The 15,047-nt window shown below is 39.3% G+C and overlaps 1 protein-coding gene and 1 long non-coding RNA gene across 2 annotated transcripts in view; one reads left to right on the top strand and one right to left on the bottom strand.

The window, feature by feature from the left end:
* The window catches only part of LOC129044182 (uncharacterized), a 63,025-nt gene that overhangs the window by 25,854 nt on the left and 22,124 nt on the right, over positions 1-15,047 (top strand). The gene's annotated exons all lie outside the window — the stretch shown is intronic.
* Positions 1-15,047, bottom strand: part of PGM5 (phosphoglucomutase 5) — a 178,148-nt gene that overhangs the window by 155,295 nt on the left and 7,806 nt on the right. Inside the window, exon 2 of the mRNA XM_054501897.2 lies at positions 2,208-2,370. Within this exon, the coding sequence (XP_054357872.1) occupies positions 2,208-2,370 (163 nt within the window). The remainder of the gene's footprint in view (positions 1-2,207; positions 2,371-15,047) is intronic.

Raw genomic sequence — 15,047 nt, 5'->3', positions numbered from 1 at the left:
CTTTGGGTTTAATTTGTTCTTTCTTTAGCTCCTTGGGGCATAATGTTAGTCTACTTATTTAGATCTTTTTCCTTTTTTAATGTAGGCATTTATTGCTATAAACTTCTCTCTTAGAACTGACTTTGCCACATACTGTAGGTTTTGATACATTGTGTTTCCATTGTCATTAATCTCAAAATATTTTTAAATTTCCCTCTTGATTTATTCTTTGACCCATTAGTTCATCATAAGCATGTTGTTTAATTTCCATATATTTGTAAATTTTCCAAGATTCCTCCTGTTATTGATTTTTAGCTTCATACCATTGTGGTTGGAAACAATACTAGACATGATTTCAATCTTTTTGAATTTGTTAAGATTTATTTTGTGGCCTAACATATGGTCTATCCCAGAGAATGTTCTACGTATGCTAGAGAAGAATGTATATTCTGCTGTTGTTGGATGAATATAGGTCTGGTAGGTCCATTTGGTCTGAAGTATAGTTCAAATTTAGTGTCGTCTTGTTAACTTTTTGTCTGGTTGATCTCTCCGTTGTTGCAAGTGGGGTACTGAAGTTCCCTATTATTGTTATATTGCTGTATATCTCTTCCTTCATGTCCACTAATATTTGCTTTACATATTTAAGTGCTTCAATGTTGGATGCATATATATTTACAATTGTTATGTCCTCTTGATAAGTTGACCTCTTTATCATTAAATCATGACCTTCTTTGTTTCTTGGAACAGCTTTTTACTGGAAGTCTGTTTTATCTGATATAAGTATAGGCATCCCTGTTCTCTTTTGATAACTGTTTTCATGGAATATCTCCTTCTATCCCTTTACTTTCAGTATATGCCTATTCTTAAAGTTTAAAAATGGGTCTCTTGTAGGCAGCATCTAGTTGGATCTTGTTGTTGATCCACTCAGCCATTCTATATCTTTTGATTGGAGAGTTTAACCCATGTACCAGCAAGGTTATTATTGATAGTTAAAGACTTACTCCTGCCATTTTGCTAATTGTTTTCTGGTTACTTTGTAGATAATTTGTTCTCTTCTTCCTCTATTGTTGTCTACCTTTGTGGTTGGGTGGTTTAGTTTTCTGCTTTGTGGTTACAATATTGTTTTTTAAATATTCAACATGAATACACTTTCTTGTTTGGATAACGTGTAAAACATCTGCAAGGAGGGATAGATAATAAGTTTTCCCTTCAGAATGCACTGCTTTGCCTGGGATGAGGACTAATTTATAATGGTAACTGTTGCTGGTTAAAATTTGGCTCCTACCCACATTCATGCAAACTCAGTGTTCTAGATTAAAAGAGATTTAAGAGACTTGCCAAGCAAATGCATGGCATCCTTAGATGTATCCTGATTTGAATAAAACAGCTATAAATAATAATATTTTGGGGATTATTGAAAAATTTGACTACAGATTAGTTTTCAGGTGATATTGGAGAATTAATGTTATTATTGTTAGGTGTGTTAGCACGGTCATGCAGCAATGTGTCTTTCTTTTTAAGAGACGCATACAAAAATATTTGGGTGTGAAATGTTCTCATGCTGTAATTTGCTTTAAAATTCTTCAGAAAAAAGAGATAAGCAAAATAGAAAAACAAGATAATGGGTACATGTTATCTATTTCTTATTCTCCCTATTTTTTTGTGTGTTCAATTTTTAAAAGAAATTTACCCCTATACATATATCCCACCCCCTCCACTAAGGACCCCCAAACTATAAATTGCTGTAAATATAAGAAAAAGTGAAATAATTCTATGATTTTGAGAGAAAGTCAACACTGTAGGAAAAAGAGAGCCCAGGATTTGGGCTAAAAATTATTAATCTGACCCTGATCAACCCTGCGGCCTTCAGCAGTAACTCAGCCTCTCAGGCCTTTGATTTGTTCATGTGTAAAATGAGGGTCATTGTCATTTAGACAATGACCTTCAGGGTATGTTTTAATTTTAAAATTCAGAGTCCTTCCATACCAGATAAGCATCAACTATTCAATAGTTTATGCTGAAGAGTACAGGGGACCAAGAGACCACCCAAATGGGTTCATGAGCCCATCATACCACTTCTTTGTTGGATCACCTTGGGCACCTCACTAAATTTTTCTGAGCCAGGTCCTCTTCACCTTGCTTGTCTATCACCAAAGGGTCACTGTGAGACTATAATAATATAAGAGGAAAGAAATTGTGATTATTAAGGCATATTCTGAACCACATACCTCCATTGGCAACATTAAACTTCACTCCAAACTCTCCCCCTGGTCCTCCAGGGCAGTGGCTGGCTGTTAGAATGATTCCACCAGCTGCCTTGATCTTCCTGATAATGCAGGAGACCGCAGGTGTCGACAAGATGCCATTCTGTCCAATAATCAGTCGTCCAATCTAAACCATCCAAAAAAAAAAAGAAATCAATCCAGTTGCTTGGGATTAAAGGCATTTCAACAGGAAAGTGCCCCAGGCTCTGTTAACATACAGCCAATCACTTGATAAAAGAAACAGAGTAGGCTTTAGATTAGGGGAGGCAGGGTAGGGGGAGCACTGACATTGTCTCTCCTATCTAATGTCTCTAAGACCATTTGGTGCACCTGCATCTAGTAGTCAATTATTAACCTGTAAATAGGATATGCCTCATTGATCTTCAGTAGTTTGAAACATCTGCTTCTGATAATCGGGGGGTTAGCTTGAATCACACAAGAAGTTCTTAGTTTGCTACTGACTCAGAAACTATGCATATGAACACGCTAGAGATTACAAGAAAAAAGAAATGGAGTGCTTCTCTGCTTCTTCTGCTTCCTGTAACTTAGAACAAGCTCAGAGAGCAAGGGGACTGATTTACTACAACCCCATCATCTGTAGGCATATTTTAACTGTAATCTTCAGGAATGACTGTTCTCCTGAAAGTAGGAATTCTCTTTCTGCTGTTAAGTGACAGCATGTGCTGGAGACATTGGAGAAATTACCCAGTCATGCTAAGCAGAGATCTGGAGGTCATCCATGGATGCAGCCAGATTCTTTCTAGAGCTACAAAACTGACTTTTTAAAAAGTCAGCAACACAGCACTGAAGAACATTTATTGCTACACCTTGTTTTAAAATTGGATTCAATATCATCCAATCTAGTAGTTCTCAATATTTCTACAAAATAGAATCATTTATGAAGCTTTTTAAAATCCCAGTACTCAGACTGCATTCTAGACTGATTATATTGCAATCTCTGGGGTCAAGAGCCAAGCATTAGTAGTTTTAAAGCTCCACAGATGATTCCAATGTTCAGCCAAGCTTGGTAATAAAGCCCGCTTGTTACTCAAAGGGCTGGCAGCATGGGCATCACCTGCAAGCTTGATAGAAATGCAGAACCTCAGCTGGGCGTGGTGGCGCCACCTGAATCCCAGCACTTTGGGAGGCTGAGGTGGGTAGATCACCTGAGGTCCAGAGTTTGAGACCAGCCTGGCCAACGTGGTGAAACCCTATTTCTACTAAAAATACAAAAATTAGCTGAGCATGGTGGTGCACGCCTGTAGTCCCAGCTACTCCGGAGGCTGAGGTGGGAGAATTGCTTGAACCTGGGAGGCAGAGGTTGCAGTGAGCCAAGATGGCGCCACTGCACTTCAGCCTGGGCTACAGAGCGAGACTCTGTCAGAAAGAAAGAAAGAAAGAAAGAAGGAAGGAAGGAAGGAAGGAAGGAAGGAAGGAAGGAAGGAAGGAAGGGAGGGAGGGAGGGAGGGAGGGAGGGAGGAATGAAGGAAGGAAGGAAGGAAGGAAGGAAGGAAGGAAGGAACCTCAAGGCCCACCCAAGGCCTACCGAATAAGAACCTGTATTTTAATAAGATCCTCTCCTCTCTTCCCAGATAATTCATTTGATAAGTACTGATATAACCCACAAGCCAAAACAAACTTTAACATACAGTTCAACAGCAAAGTTGCCCTGGCACCATCATTGCTAGAGGTCAGTCACTGACCAAATATAACAATTAGCAAGATCAGGGGAAAAAAAGATACAGAAGAGATCAAAACACACACACACACACACACACACACACACACACACTCACACAGCTCAAAAGCAAAGTGGCCTGGGGATGATTTAGTATGGAAATCCACAAGATCCCCAGGCTATATATTTTCAAGTAGAGGAGACAGACTACAAACAAATAAGCAATAATAATAATAGTTACTAGTGAGGTACATATTAGGAAGGAATTAGACTGCTGTAATAGAGAATAAAGGATGTCAATTTTAATAATAATATAATAATAATAGCTAAGGGAGCTTAGATTTTATTCTAAGTACAACCGGAATCCATCGAAAGGTTTTAAACAGTGAAAGTGACCTGATTGCATTTTTAAATATCATGGGCTGAGCAGCCCAAATGGTCCTATTAAAAAGTAAGTCACATCAAGTCACTAAAACATTCCAATAGCTTTCCTTGTCCCCCACCAACACAAAACAAAGCCAAAGTCTTCATTGTAGTCTACAAGGCCCTACATAATCTGACCTCCATCACCTACCATTCTCCATCACCCACCCGCCCTCCCTCTTCTGTTCCAGCCACAACAGAACAGAAAGAACAGCTATTCCTCAAACACACCAAACATGGTCCTGCCTCAGGACCCTTGCATTTTCTTTTTCCTCTGCTTAGAATGCTTGCCCAGATATTAACGTACCTGCCCTCTACTGTCTTTTGGGTTTCTGTTTGAATGTAAGCTAATCAGAGATAGCACCCTTGACAGCCCTATATAATACTATAGCCAGAAGTCCCTAACTTTTCTATTGTTTCCTATTTCCTTCACCCTGCTATAATTTTCTGGATCACATATATTTCCATCTAACATTTTCCATATTATTTATTTTCACACTGTGTGTAAAGCCCAAGGACTTTTTTTCACTGCTATAGCCCAAGAACCTAAAATAAATCTAGCATGTGGTAAGCGTACAATAAATATTTGTTGAATTAATGAATGGGGAATAATGAAGGAATGATGAATGGCTTCTCTGGGAGAAATACCTTGAAGGGGGGCAAGAGCAGAAAGAAGAATATCAGATGGGAGACTCTTCAAGTCAAGTGTTGTTAGAGTCTTGGACCAGGCTAGAGCCAACAGAAATGAAAATTAGTCATTTGGTTTGAGATACATTTTTGGAAGGAGGATGAACAGAATATGCAGGTGGACTGGAATATGGAAGAGAGGGGCTGTGGTAAATAGCCTCCAAAATGGCCCCAATGGTCCTTGCCTTTTGGCATTTGTGCCTTTTTTTGGTCCCCTCCCACACTGAATGATGCAGATCTGGGTAATCACTATATATTGCAGAAGTGATTGTGTGTGACTTCCATGGTGAGGCCATAAATGGCATGGACACCTCTGCCCTGCTCTCTTGGACTGCTTATTTTGGGAGAGGCCAGCCACCATGTCATGAAGACACTCAAGAAGCCCTATGAAGAGGAAGCAAGGCCTGCCAACAACAGCCAGCACCAACTTCCCAGCCAAGGGACTGAGCCATCTCACAGTGGATCCTCCAGCCCCTGCCAAGCCTTCATATTACCAAATCAATACCAACATGTAACTGTGACCTCATGTGAGTACCCAAGCCAGAATACCCATCTCCTGTCTCATAGAAATGATGAGAAATAATAAATATATGTGCTCACACATATTACCATCTGATTTTCTACATTATATGTTTATTTCCCCACTGTATATAAGATCCGAGGACTTTTTGTTTTTTCACTGCTATATTCCAAGAACCTAGAACAAATCTGGCATATGGTAAGTATACAATAAATATCTGTTGAATTAATTAATGGGAAAAAATAAATGAATGATGAATGGCTGCTCTGGAAAAAATACCTTGAAAAGTGGCAGGAGCGGAAAGAGGAGGATCAGATGGGAGGCTAACAGCCAGCACCACCTTGCCAACCAAGTGACTGAGCCATCTTGCACTGGATCCTCCAGCCCCCATCAAGCCCAACTAAGCCACTAAGTTTCGTGGTAATTTCTTACACTGCAATAAATAACTAATACTGGACCAGTGAGAAAAGGAGTCAAGAATAATCTCAGCTTTCTACCTTTAATAACTTAATGGATAGTGGTGCTATTAATCAAGTCAGGAAAGAGAAAGGACAATAATTACACCTATAGTATTACCCAAAGTCATGACAAATTATTTTCCATATGCTCTTGCTAAAATTTATGTAGTCATTCAACTCATTTTATTATCTACCATTAAACCGGCAATATGGAAGAACCTTCTGATACAGAACTGAATATAATTTAGTCACTGCCCTCAAGTAATAAGTCTGGAGAATCAAGAATCTGAAAAATGTTTGTAACTTTTGTTCAAAATTTTCTCTCAGCCATTTACAGGGAAAATTATGAAGATTGTATAGTGGTGACAGACTGGGATAGCAGTCCACAAAAACTTAAGAAGCCCTTCCACAGCACAAAGTCAATGCTGAGGAACAGCTGCCCAGCCAGGGGCTACATTTTCCAACCCACCCTTGCATCTAGGTGTGGCCACATTGTGCATTTGGACAATGGCTGATAAACTAGTATGAGAATGAGAACAGAAGTAATGTGTGTTTCTTCTAGGCTGAGGATATCAGAAAACAGACATATCATCTCTGCACTGCTTATTTCTCTTTCTACAGATTCAGTACAGGTAATCATGTGGCTCTAGGCAATGCCAGAGTCACAAGAGGGAAGGAACCTGGGTCCCCATCCCATTTGGTAGACAAGAGTCTTTGCCCACCGGGGACATCCTCATTGGACTATTGTGCGAGTGAGAAATAACATTCTATTGTTTTTAAGGTGATAAAAATTGCCTACATTTCAGGTTTATTTATTACAACCAACCACATTTTCTTAAGCAGTAGCGAAAGAAACATAAACAATAGTTTAATGCCAAATCAAAAATGTCAAATGCAAAATTATTTTATGCTATTACAGTATAAAATTATGTCCACTTTGGGGCAAGGACTTAGAAAAATGCAGAAATAAACATGTAAAGTTATTAAGTAGGAGCAATTATAGACAAATTTTTATCTTATTAAATTTCAGTTATTTTTGAAAAGGTAATATACATTCTGTTTAAGAAGGTTAAAGTGAGTAATTACACTTGAATAAAGTTTCAACCTGAAATACTTTAGTTATAATTGGAGAATTAACAGAAGATTAAATTCTAGATATCTGGAAATTTTACCTATGTGAGATCTGCTCATTAACCCATCAATACCAGAGAGAAGAGGGCTGGACATTGTCCTATCATCTGAGGGATAAGTACTGGAGGAGATGTGAAAGAGAGGGTGATGGGGCTTCTAAGGTAAGACATGGAAAATTGTGAAGATATTTGTGTCCCATATGGACACTCACCAAATGGTGACCTAGGCAGAGGAGGATTTTAATAATAGGATGACCAGTTCTGTGGATGTCAATGAGTGTCTTTCCCCCAGCCATTCCTGCCATTGTCCAATGGGCTCATCAGCAAAGTGGCTGATATGGTTTAGATGTTTGTCTCCTCCAAATCTCATGTTGAAATGTAATCCCCAGTGTTGGAGGTGGGGCCCAGTGAGAGGTGTTTGGATCATGGGGGCGAATCCCTCATGAATGGTTTAGCGCCATGCCCTTGATGATAAGTGTGTTCTCGCTCTGAGTTTACATGAGATCTGCTTATTTAAAAGTATGTGGCACCTTCTCTTTTGTTCTCTTGTTCCCACTCTTGCTGTGTGATATGGCTGCTCCCACTTTGTCATCCGCCATGCATAAAAGCTCCTGAGGCCTCATCAGAAGCCAAGGAGATGCCGGCACCAGGCTTGTACAGCCTTCAGAAACATGAGCTGAGGAAACTTCTTTTCTTTATAAATTACCCAGCCTCAGGTATTTCTTTATAGCAACTCAAGAATGCTCTAATACCATGGCCGTGATGGCCGGGATGAAGGCTATGCATGGGCTCAACAACATGGAATTTCACTCACCAAGGCTGACCTGGCTATGGCCACTGCAGAGCACCTACCCTACCAGCACCAGGGACCAACACTGAGTCTCCTTACGGTACCATTCCCCAAATGATCAGCCAGCTACCTGGTGGTAGATTGGTTAATTTGGGCCACTTCCATCATGGAAGTTGCAGCACTTTGTACTTACTAGAATAGACACAAAGAAGTGGATGTTACTGCCATTAAGGGGTATTTCCTTCAACTCCCACGCGGAAAAGGGGGCAAAGTGGACCCTAGTCCACTGTCACTCACACACACGTACATAGGAGGCACACAGATACAGCTCCCAGGGTCCACATCTATCACATATACGAACATTATCACACAGACCCCTGCAGACACATCTGTGAGGCATATGCATTCCCAAACACACAGACAGACTCAAGATAAATTTGTTCCTACCCAGCCATGACTTCTAAATGCTTGGGGAAACCAAGACATAGTAAAAAGGAGTGTGCAATTATCATTTCCCATGATGCCGTTACTTAAGAACACTTTGTTTCCATCCTTCTAACGGCACCAATGCCTCCCATCAAGCCTTAAACCTCACCTAAATTATGTCACTGGGCTTTTTCACCCACAAATGAGCATAGCAGGTGCCAAGGGAATCAATATGCCCTTTCACATGCCTTAGACCAGTGTCCCAAGAAAGATAAAATGTTATTCTATAAAAGCTTTCTCCCAGCACTTCTATTCCTTTACATTTTGTGCCACATACAACTACGGTTTTTTAATGATCTTATTTCTGACAGCTGTTTTTCTTCAGAACATCAACAGCTTCTTTCCTAAATTAGTTTTAGTATGAGTTCCGTTTCTAATTAGCTCAAATTAAAGTCCTAGACAGCAGCGAGGTAACATTTAAACCCTCAGGCTAAAATTTCGGAGTAGGTGCAGAATGTTGACTCTTAAATGAGTTTTTCCTGTGACATAACACGCATGAAAGCAGGATTTCTTTCATGTGTGAACTGTCTTAAATCAGACTTACCCTTTGTGATTCTTTTTTAGCTTTAAATGCCATTTAAGAAAAAAAAAAAGAAAAGAAAATTAAGCATGACATTCCCCAATATGCTCTGCTCACTGTGTTATAATCCCTATCACTCCCCAAGTGAATTGGAGAGAGTGAAGACAGAATGAACAGAAACTTCCTTGATGCTTCACAGAGGAAGTGTTCTCCAGGACCACACAGCCTCCACTATGTCCATCTATGAAGGGCTGTGGCAAGCCATATACACAAAGATGCCTGTTTCCTGTCTTCTCGGTTAAAAACAAAAACAAAACACTGGAAGGAACCCCAAAGCCAAGCTGCCATGGGTTGCAGAGTGCCAGCCCTTAAGTAGTGTTGTCCATGGGTAAACAGGAGACGGATAAGGGCAATTTCAAGAAATAACAAACTCAAGGCATGAATGTGGTTATCCAAACATCAAGGGACTCCTTCATTTGCATTTGGATAATTGTGCAGTTATATGATTTGTTACATGGAGAGCAGATGGAAATAAGAGAGCTCATCCTCAACTTCCTGTGCCTCTGGAAGTCTTTACACACATGCTGGAGAGATAGATGAGCGTTCATTAGCATCAAACCACCATGGATTTCATAATCAATTCCTAATATCTAAATAAGTGCAGAAAAGTCACAGGCATCTAGAAGTGTGGCCCAAGTTCTGTTCTTCAATCGGCCCACCCATTTCTCAAGATTTCATTGAGAAGATCAAGAAATCTAATCTTCCTTGGATGCAAAATGGAGGTGGTGAAAATTGGAAGTATGTCCTTCCTGGTAATGAGGCAATTTCGGTACACAGGAAGTGCTCTGAAATCTTTAAGGTATAGAGTCTGACTCACTAGAACAAGAAAGGGTCCCGCTTGTTGCCATTTTATGAGGTGACCACCCCAGCTGGATCCCAGGATAAGAACTACAAGTGTCCATTGGGTCTACCTGGGTCTGGGTCAAGAAAGCAGAGTTGAGTGCCCTGAGGTAAGCTGAGATTTTGGTGTTCAATGGGAAAGAATGTAAGAATTGACTTTGCCACCTACTGCCTGAGTGACTTTGAGCAAGATCCCAAATCCCTATGCATCTCGGTTTTGTTATCTAAAAGATCACATGATGGAGGATGTAAGGAAGTAACACAGCCAAGACCCGGTTTACAGTGTCTAGTACCTAACAGACTCTTGACACATTTCACTTGCCCTTGAGTCAATCTTTCCATGTCACTGAATATTCCTCCACAACATGATTTTAATGGATACAGTTGTCCATTATTTAAATGTACCATTATTCACCAATGTAAAAATGTTCTTTTACCTCAAATTTTTATATGTAAAACAAAAACATGTTTGAGGACTAAACCAACACTGTAGTATAAATTAAACTGGACGTAGGCCAGACATGGTGAGTCACACCTATAGTCCCAGCACTTTGGGAAACCAAGACAGGAGGATGGCTTGAAGCCAGGAGCTCAAGAGCAGCCTGGGCAATATGGCAAAACCTCATCTCTACAAAAAATAAGAAAAATTAGGTGGCCATGGTGGCATGCACCTGTAGTCCCAGCTTCTTGGGAGGCTGAGGTGGGAGGATCCATTGAGCCCAGGAGTTTAAGGCTGCAGTGAGCTTGGATAACGACTGCACTCCAGCCTGGATGACAGAACAAGAACCTGTTTCAAAAAAGAAAAAAGAAAAAAAAAAAAACCTAAAAACTAAAAACTGGATGTAGTTTGCCAATAACTAAACAGCAAATTAATTGTAACATGCTTACATATCAACGATGTCTTTCTTCTTTAATCATAAACCTGCTCACTAAGAAGCTGTTGAAGTCTATGGTAGTGACAGGTACATGTCTGCATCCTTGTCCTAACCTGCATCTTCTTTGATTGTCCCCATCTGTGTCTCCAATTGGCACTGCCGAACCGGCCTGCTACCTGATCAATGTTGTACTGAACCGGACTGCTAACTGATCAATGTTGTTGAGCTCACTGCACAAAGCTGTTCTTACAAGGTAGATTTCTGCCTGGAATAGTCATACTTACACTGTTTATATTCCTTACTCCTGACCCATCCAATGCAGCACAAGTTCTATTTATTGCCATAAAAACATAGGTCATTTGGAAACACCTCCTTCTTTTCTATGGAATGTTCAAACATTTCTGATATTTTAGACTCTGTTCTAGCCTCTTGTTAAATATATCCAGAAAAGAGACAGAGCTTTATGGGGGGGCTATATGCACACATATGCTATAGAATAAACTATCTAAATGCTTAAAAATACTTTCCATCTGGCACCGCACCTTAATAGGTAGACAGAAATTAAGTATGTGTATATCTATCTATATAGATACGTATAAATATATATCCCCAAAACAAAAACTCTTTCTCTTACTTATACATAGGTAGAATATAAGTGAATATACATATACATTTATAGGTAGAACAAAAAAACCCCTCAGCCTCTTTAGGGCCATGTGTTTTCTCTGAGTAATTGTCACAATTAATTAAAATACATGTGTATGCATTTTTAGATAAATTCCATCAGACCAGTTTCTGTCTGGTTGGAAAATAATAACTGCCTATTTGTTAAGTGCCCCTGCCCCCATACTATGTTCCAGTGAACTAAAGACCTCTGGTAATCATAGATTTACAACTCAGCAAGATTAAACAATTTATTGTTATTTATGACACCCAAGCTGGATCTTCTGTACTATATTCCACATTAGCATTTATCACTTTACATTTGGGAGATCCTGTCCAAAAAAAGATTATGCCTCCTAACCAAACATTCAGCAGGGCTGCAGGAACAGGCCCCCTGACAAACATCCTGCCAAGGTACTTTAAAGCACCGTGAGCTCCCGCAGCTGTGCATTTTCAGACGACTCAGCAGATTAGCGTGGAGGCTCTTAGCCTCGCTTGGTCTGTTCCTTTCAGTAATCTCTCACATGGCCCAGTCCATTCGGTTTGAAAATCCTCATGAAATGAGCAGATTAAGATCTGGCTTCAGTAGAGGGCCATGGGGTGGGCATGGAGGGGAGAGGGTTTGCTCTTAACACAGCCTGAGCCTCAGAAAGGTTTCAAATGGAAAAGCATGGCACTGACTCAGCTCATGCTTAACAGGAAATAATGCACAGATCACACCAAAAAAGTCCTTTATGTTGTGTGAAAGTCTATGCCGGAGCAGCTGCTGCCACCTCATGTACTGTGATAGAGTGTGCGTGTGTGTGTGTGTGCATGAGTGTGAGTATGCACACAAATGTGTGCTGGGAGGGGGAGGAGATCACACCTTCAGCAGTCGCCACCTCAGCCTTAGCTAGCAGCATGGAGAAATGCCAAAAGTCAAGAGGAAGCTGCACCAAAGCAACTGTGATCACCACATCAGCAGGCGCTTTCTGGTTAAAGCTACTGGGACTGAAAAACACACATGAACTCGTCCTTCTTTTATTTTAATCAGAGCAAAATATTTTTATAATAATTGTGTTACATGAATAAATAATTCATAATGCTGTAACCCATTATCACATTCAATCCTCCTAACAACCCTAGAAGATATGTAGACAAGTATTATTACTTTCCCTATTTTTATAAATGAGGAAATAAACCCCAGGAGGCTAGGCGACTTCCCCACGGTCATATAAGTTGCAAACAGTAGTATCATGATTCAAATCCAAAGCTTCTACTTTTGTCTTTATTGTTTTAATTTTGAAGGTAATGCATATGCATGTATGATCTTTTAAATCCAGAGATGTATATGGAATAGATAGGAAAAGGGACTCTCCTTCCCCATTATACACTCCCTCCACCCAAGCTATATCCACTGTTCACTAGAGTATGTCCTTCCAATCCTATTTTCTATGCCTACATTATATACAGAAAAGCAGGATTACATTACACACAATATTCCAGTCATTGCTGTTTTTCACCAACAAGCTATCATTCACATCTTTTTCATACTACATATAAATTTATATCCTTTATTTTAGTGGTGTATATTGTGTGGTTGTGTCATAAATTATGTACCTGTTCTCTGTTGAACATACAGATTTTTTCTGAGTTTTTCCTTAGCAAAATGCTGCAGTGAGTACCCTTGTACTCACTGTACATGGGTACATGGGTACATCTACTCACTGTAGATGTTTGTACATTTGTTCTAGAAAAATCTACAGTATAGATTCTTAGATTAAGAGATTCCCAGGTTATTAGAAAACTACTCTATTAATTTAGATATATACTTCCAAATTGCCTGACCAAAAAGTTGTGTCAATTTAACTTCTATGAACAGTATACAAACATGACAATTTTCCATCACCAACACCAACTCTGGGTAATTTCATCTTTTTTACAAGTTGATGGATTGTTTTAATTTATATTTCTCTGGTTATTAATAAGGTTGGCCACCTGTTCATGTGTTATTATTGATGATATTTGTATTGAATTGTTGGAATTTTCTTGATTTGGAAAACCTTTTTACATGTCATAGATATTAACTATTTGTTGTAAAACTCTCCTTCCAGTATTTTGCATGTGTTTTGTCAAGTAGAATAAATTCTTGTCCTCTGATTTCAGATTCCTTTCTCTTTCCATTAGGAATCCCTAAATGTAAAACTACATATTGATAGCTAAAAACCAGGATGTTTACTAGAGAAAAACAATACAAAGGCAATAATTAAATATTATATTTATACAAAATACCTACTAGTACAAACTTAAAAAGAGAAAGTAAAAGTCAAATGCTTCTACGACTTCAGACAAAGAAAAAGAACTTTTGAGGTTGAATGTTCCTGAAATTTTTCTTTTCATACAACTACGGACATGACTTCAAAAGTTGATGTCACTAAAAATGTAAGATATGAAAGATATTTGAAGACTCAGAGAAGGTGGATTTTCATTTTAACAAGTCACATATATATTCTAGATATCCTCTTATTCGTAACTAAGAGAGTCAAATCAGATGAAAGAATCTAAAAATTTCCCTTTGACTGTTAAGTAGAAGTGGTAGAGGCATATTGGCCAAATCTTGAGTGTTTGCAAATTGACTCTTAAGGCTATAGGCTAACACAGGTCATTGAAGCCCTAGCTTTTTATCTTTAATTTTAAAATCCCTGAAAAGTTTATACTAATTTTTCTTGTCCATTATTTCCAAATAATCTTGTTTAAATGTTATTACAGTGCTTGCTCATGTTACTGTTGTCTAACAGAAGGGTATCCGGGGCCTTAAAACTGAGAGGGTTAGGATTAATGACTCCAATACCTATGCTTGGACATCTCCAAAAGCGGGTTCCAACTTCTCGTCCTCAAGTCTGTATAGAAACTAGCAAACTTCCAGAGTTCACAAAAGGCTCAAAGAGAACAGATGTTTTATAGAAAATTCTTAGAGCAAGTTTCACGCATAATGTTGCTGATGTGTGTCTGCGTTTTCAATAAACATCACTATGCTTTATCACAAGATTTAATAAAGCAGCTTAGTTAAAAATGCCATCTGGGTCTCTGGACACATTAAACAAAGCTTAAAATAACCACCCCAGCAACTGGGAGGACCCAGCTGTTCTCACAACCTCTCCCACTCCTTTTACTTCCCCATAAAAAGAGTGAATGAAGACCACAGACTAAAAGCATCCAGAATGAACTGACACAAACAGGGAGATAGATGGAGCCAAGGGCTCCCGTAAGTTTGCTATTGCTCACATGATAGATTTGCTAATTCCACAACTTGGGGATGGGGATTCAGAAAGGGAAGCAGAAAGAGGGAAGAGAGAATCATAGAAGGGCTCATTCAAATTTTCTAATGTATCACAAACCTGTCCTCCCTAATGTCTGGATCATAGCAGCCCATTCCATTCACCTATTCTGTAGTGAACTCCAGTAGAAAATACAAAGCAATCACCGCCCAGTTCTTTCTCCCTTCTAGAGATGAGATATTAGCCACCCAATCCCAGATTCTCAGATCCATTCCAGGAAAGAAGCCCTAGGTATTGAAGCACAGGTTTCACTCCCTCCCTTCTTTCTTCCACCCCCAGATTTGTTCCCCAGATAGTTCTAGTAAATGCAAAACCAAGTATATTCTCATTCTTTAGAGCAACCAGCTTTTCATGGCC

Source organism: Pongo pygmaeus, chromosome 13, assembly GCF_028885625.2.
Source record: "Pongo pygmaeus isolate AG05252 chromosome 13, NHGRI_mPonPyg2-v2.0_pri, whole genome shotgun sequence".
Lineage (NCBI taxonomy): Eukaryota > Metazoa > Chordata > Mammalia > Primates > Hominidae > Pongo > Pongo pygmaeus.
Note: the sequence above shows the minus strand (reverse complement) of the source record. Positions and strands in the feature narration are given on the sequence as shown.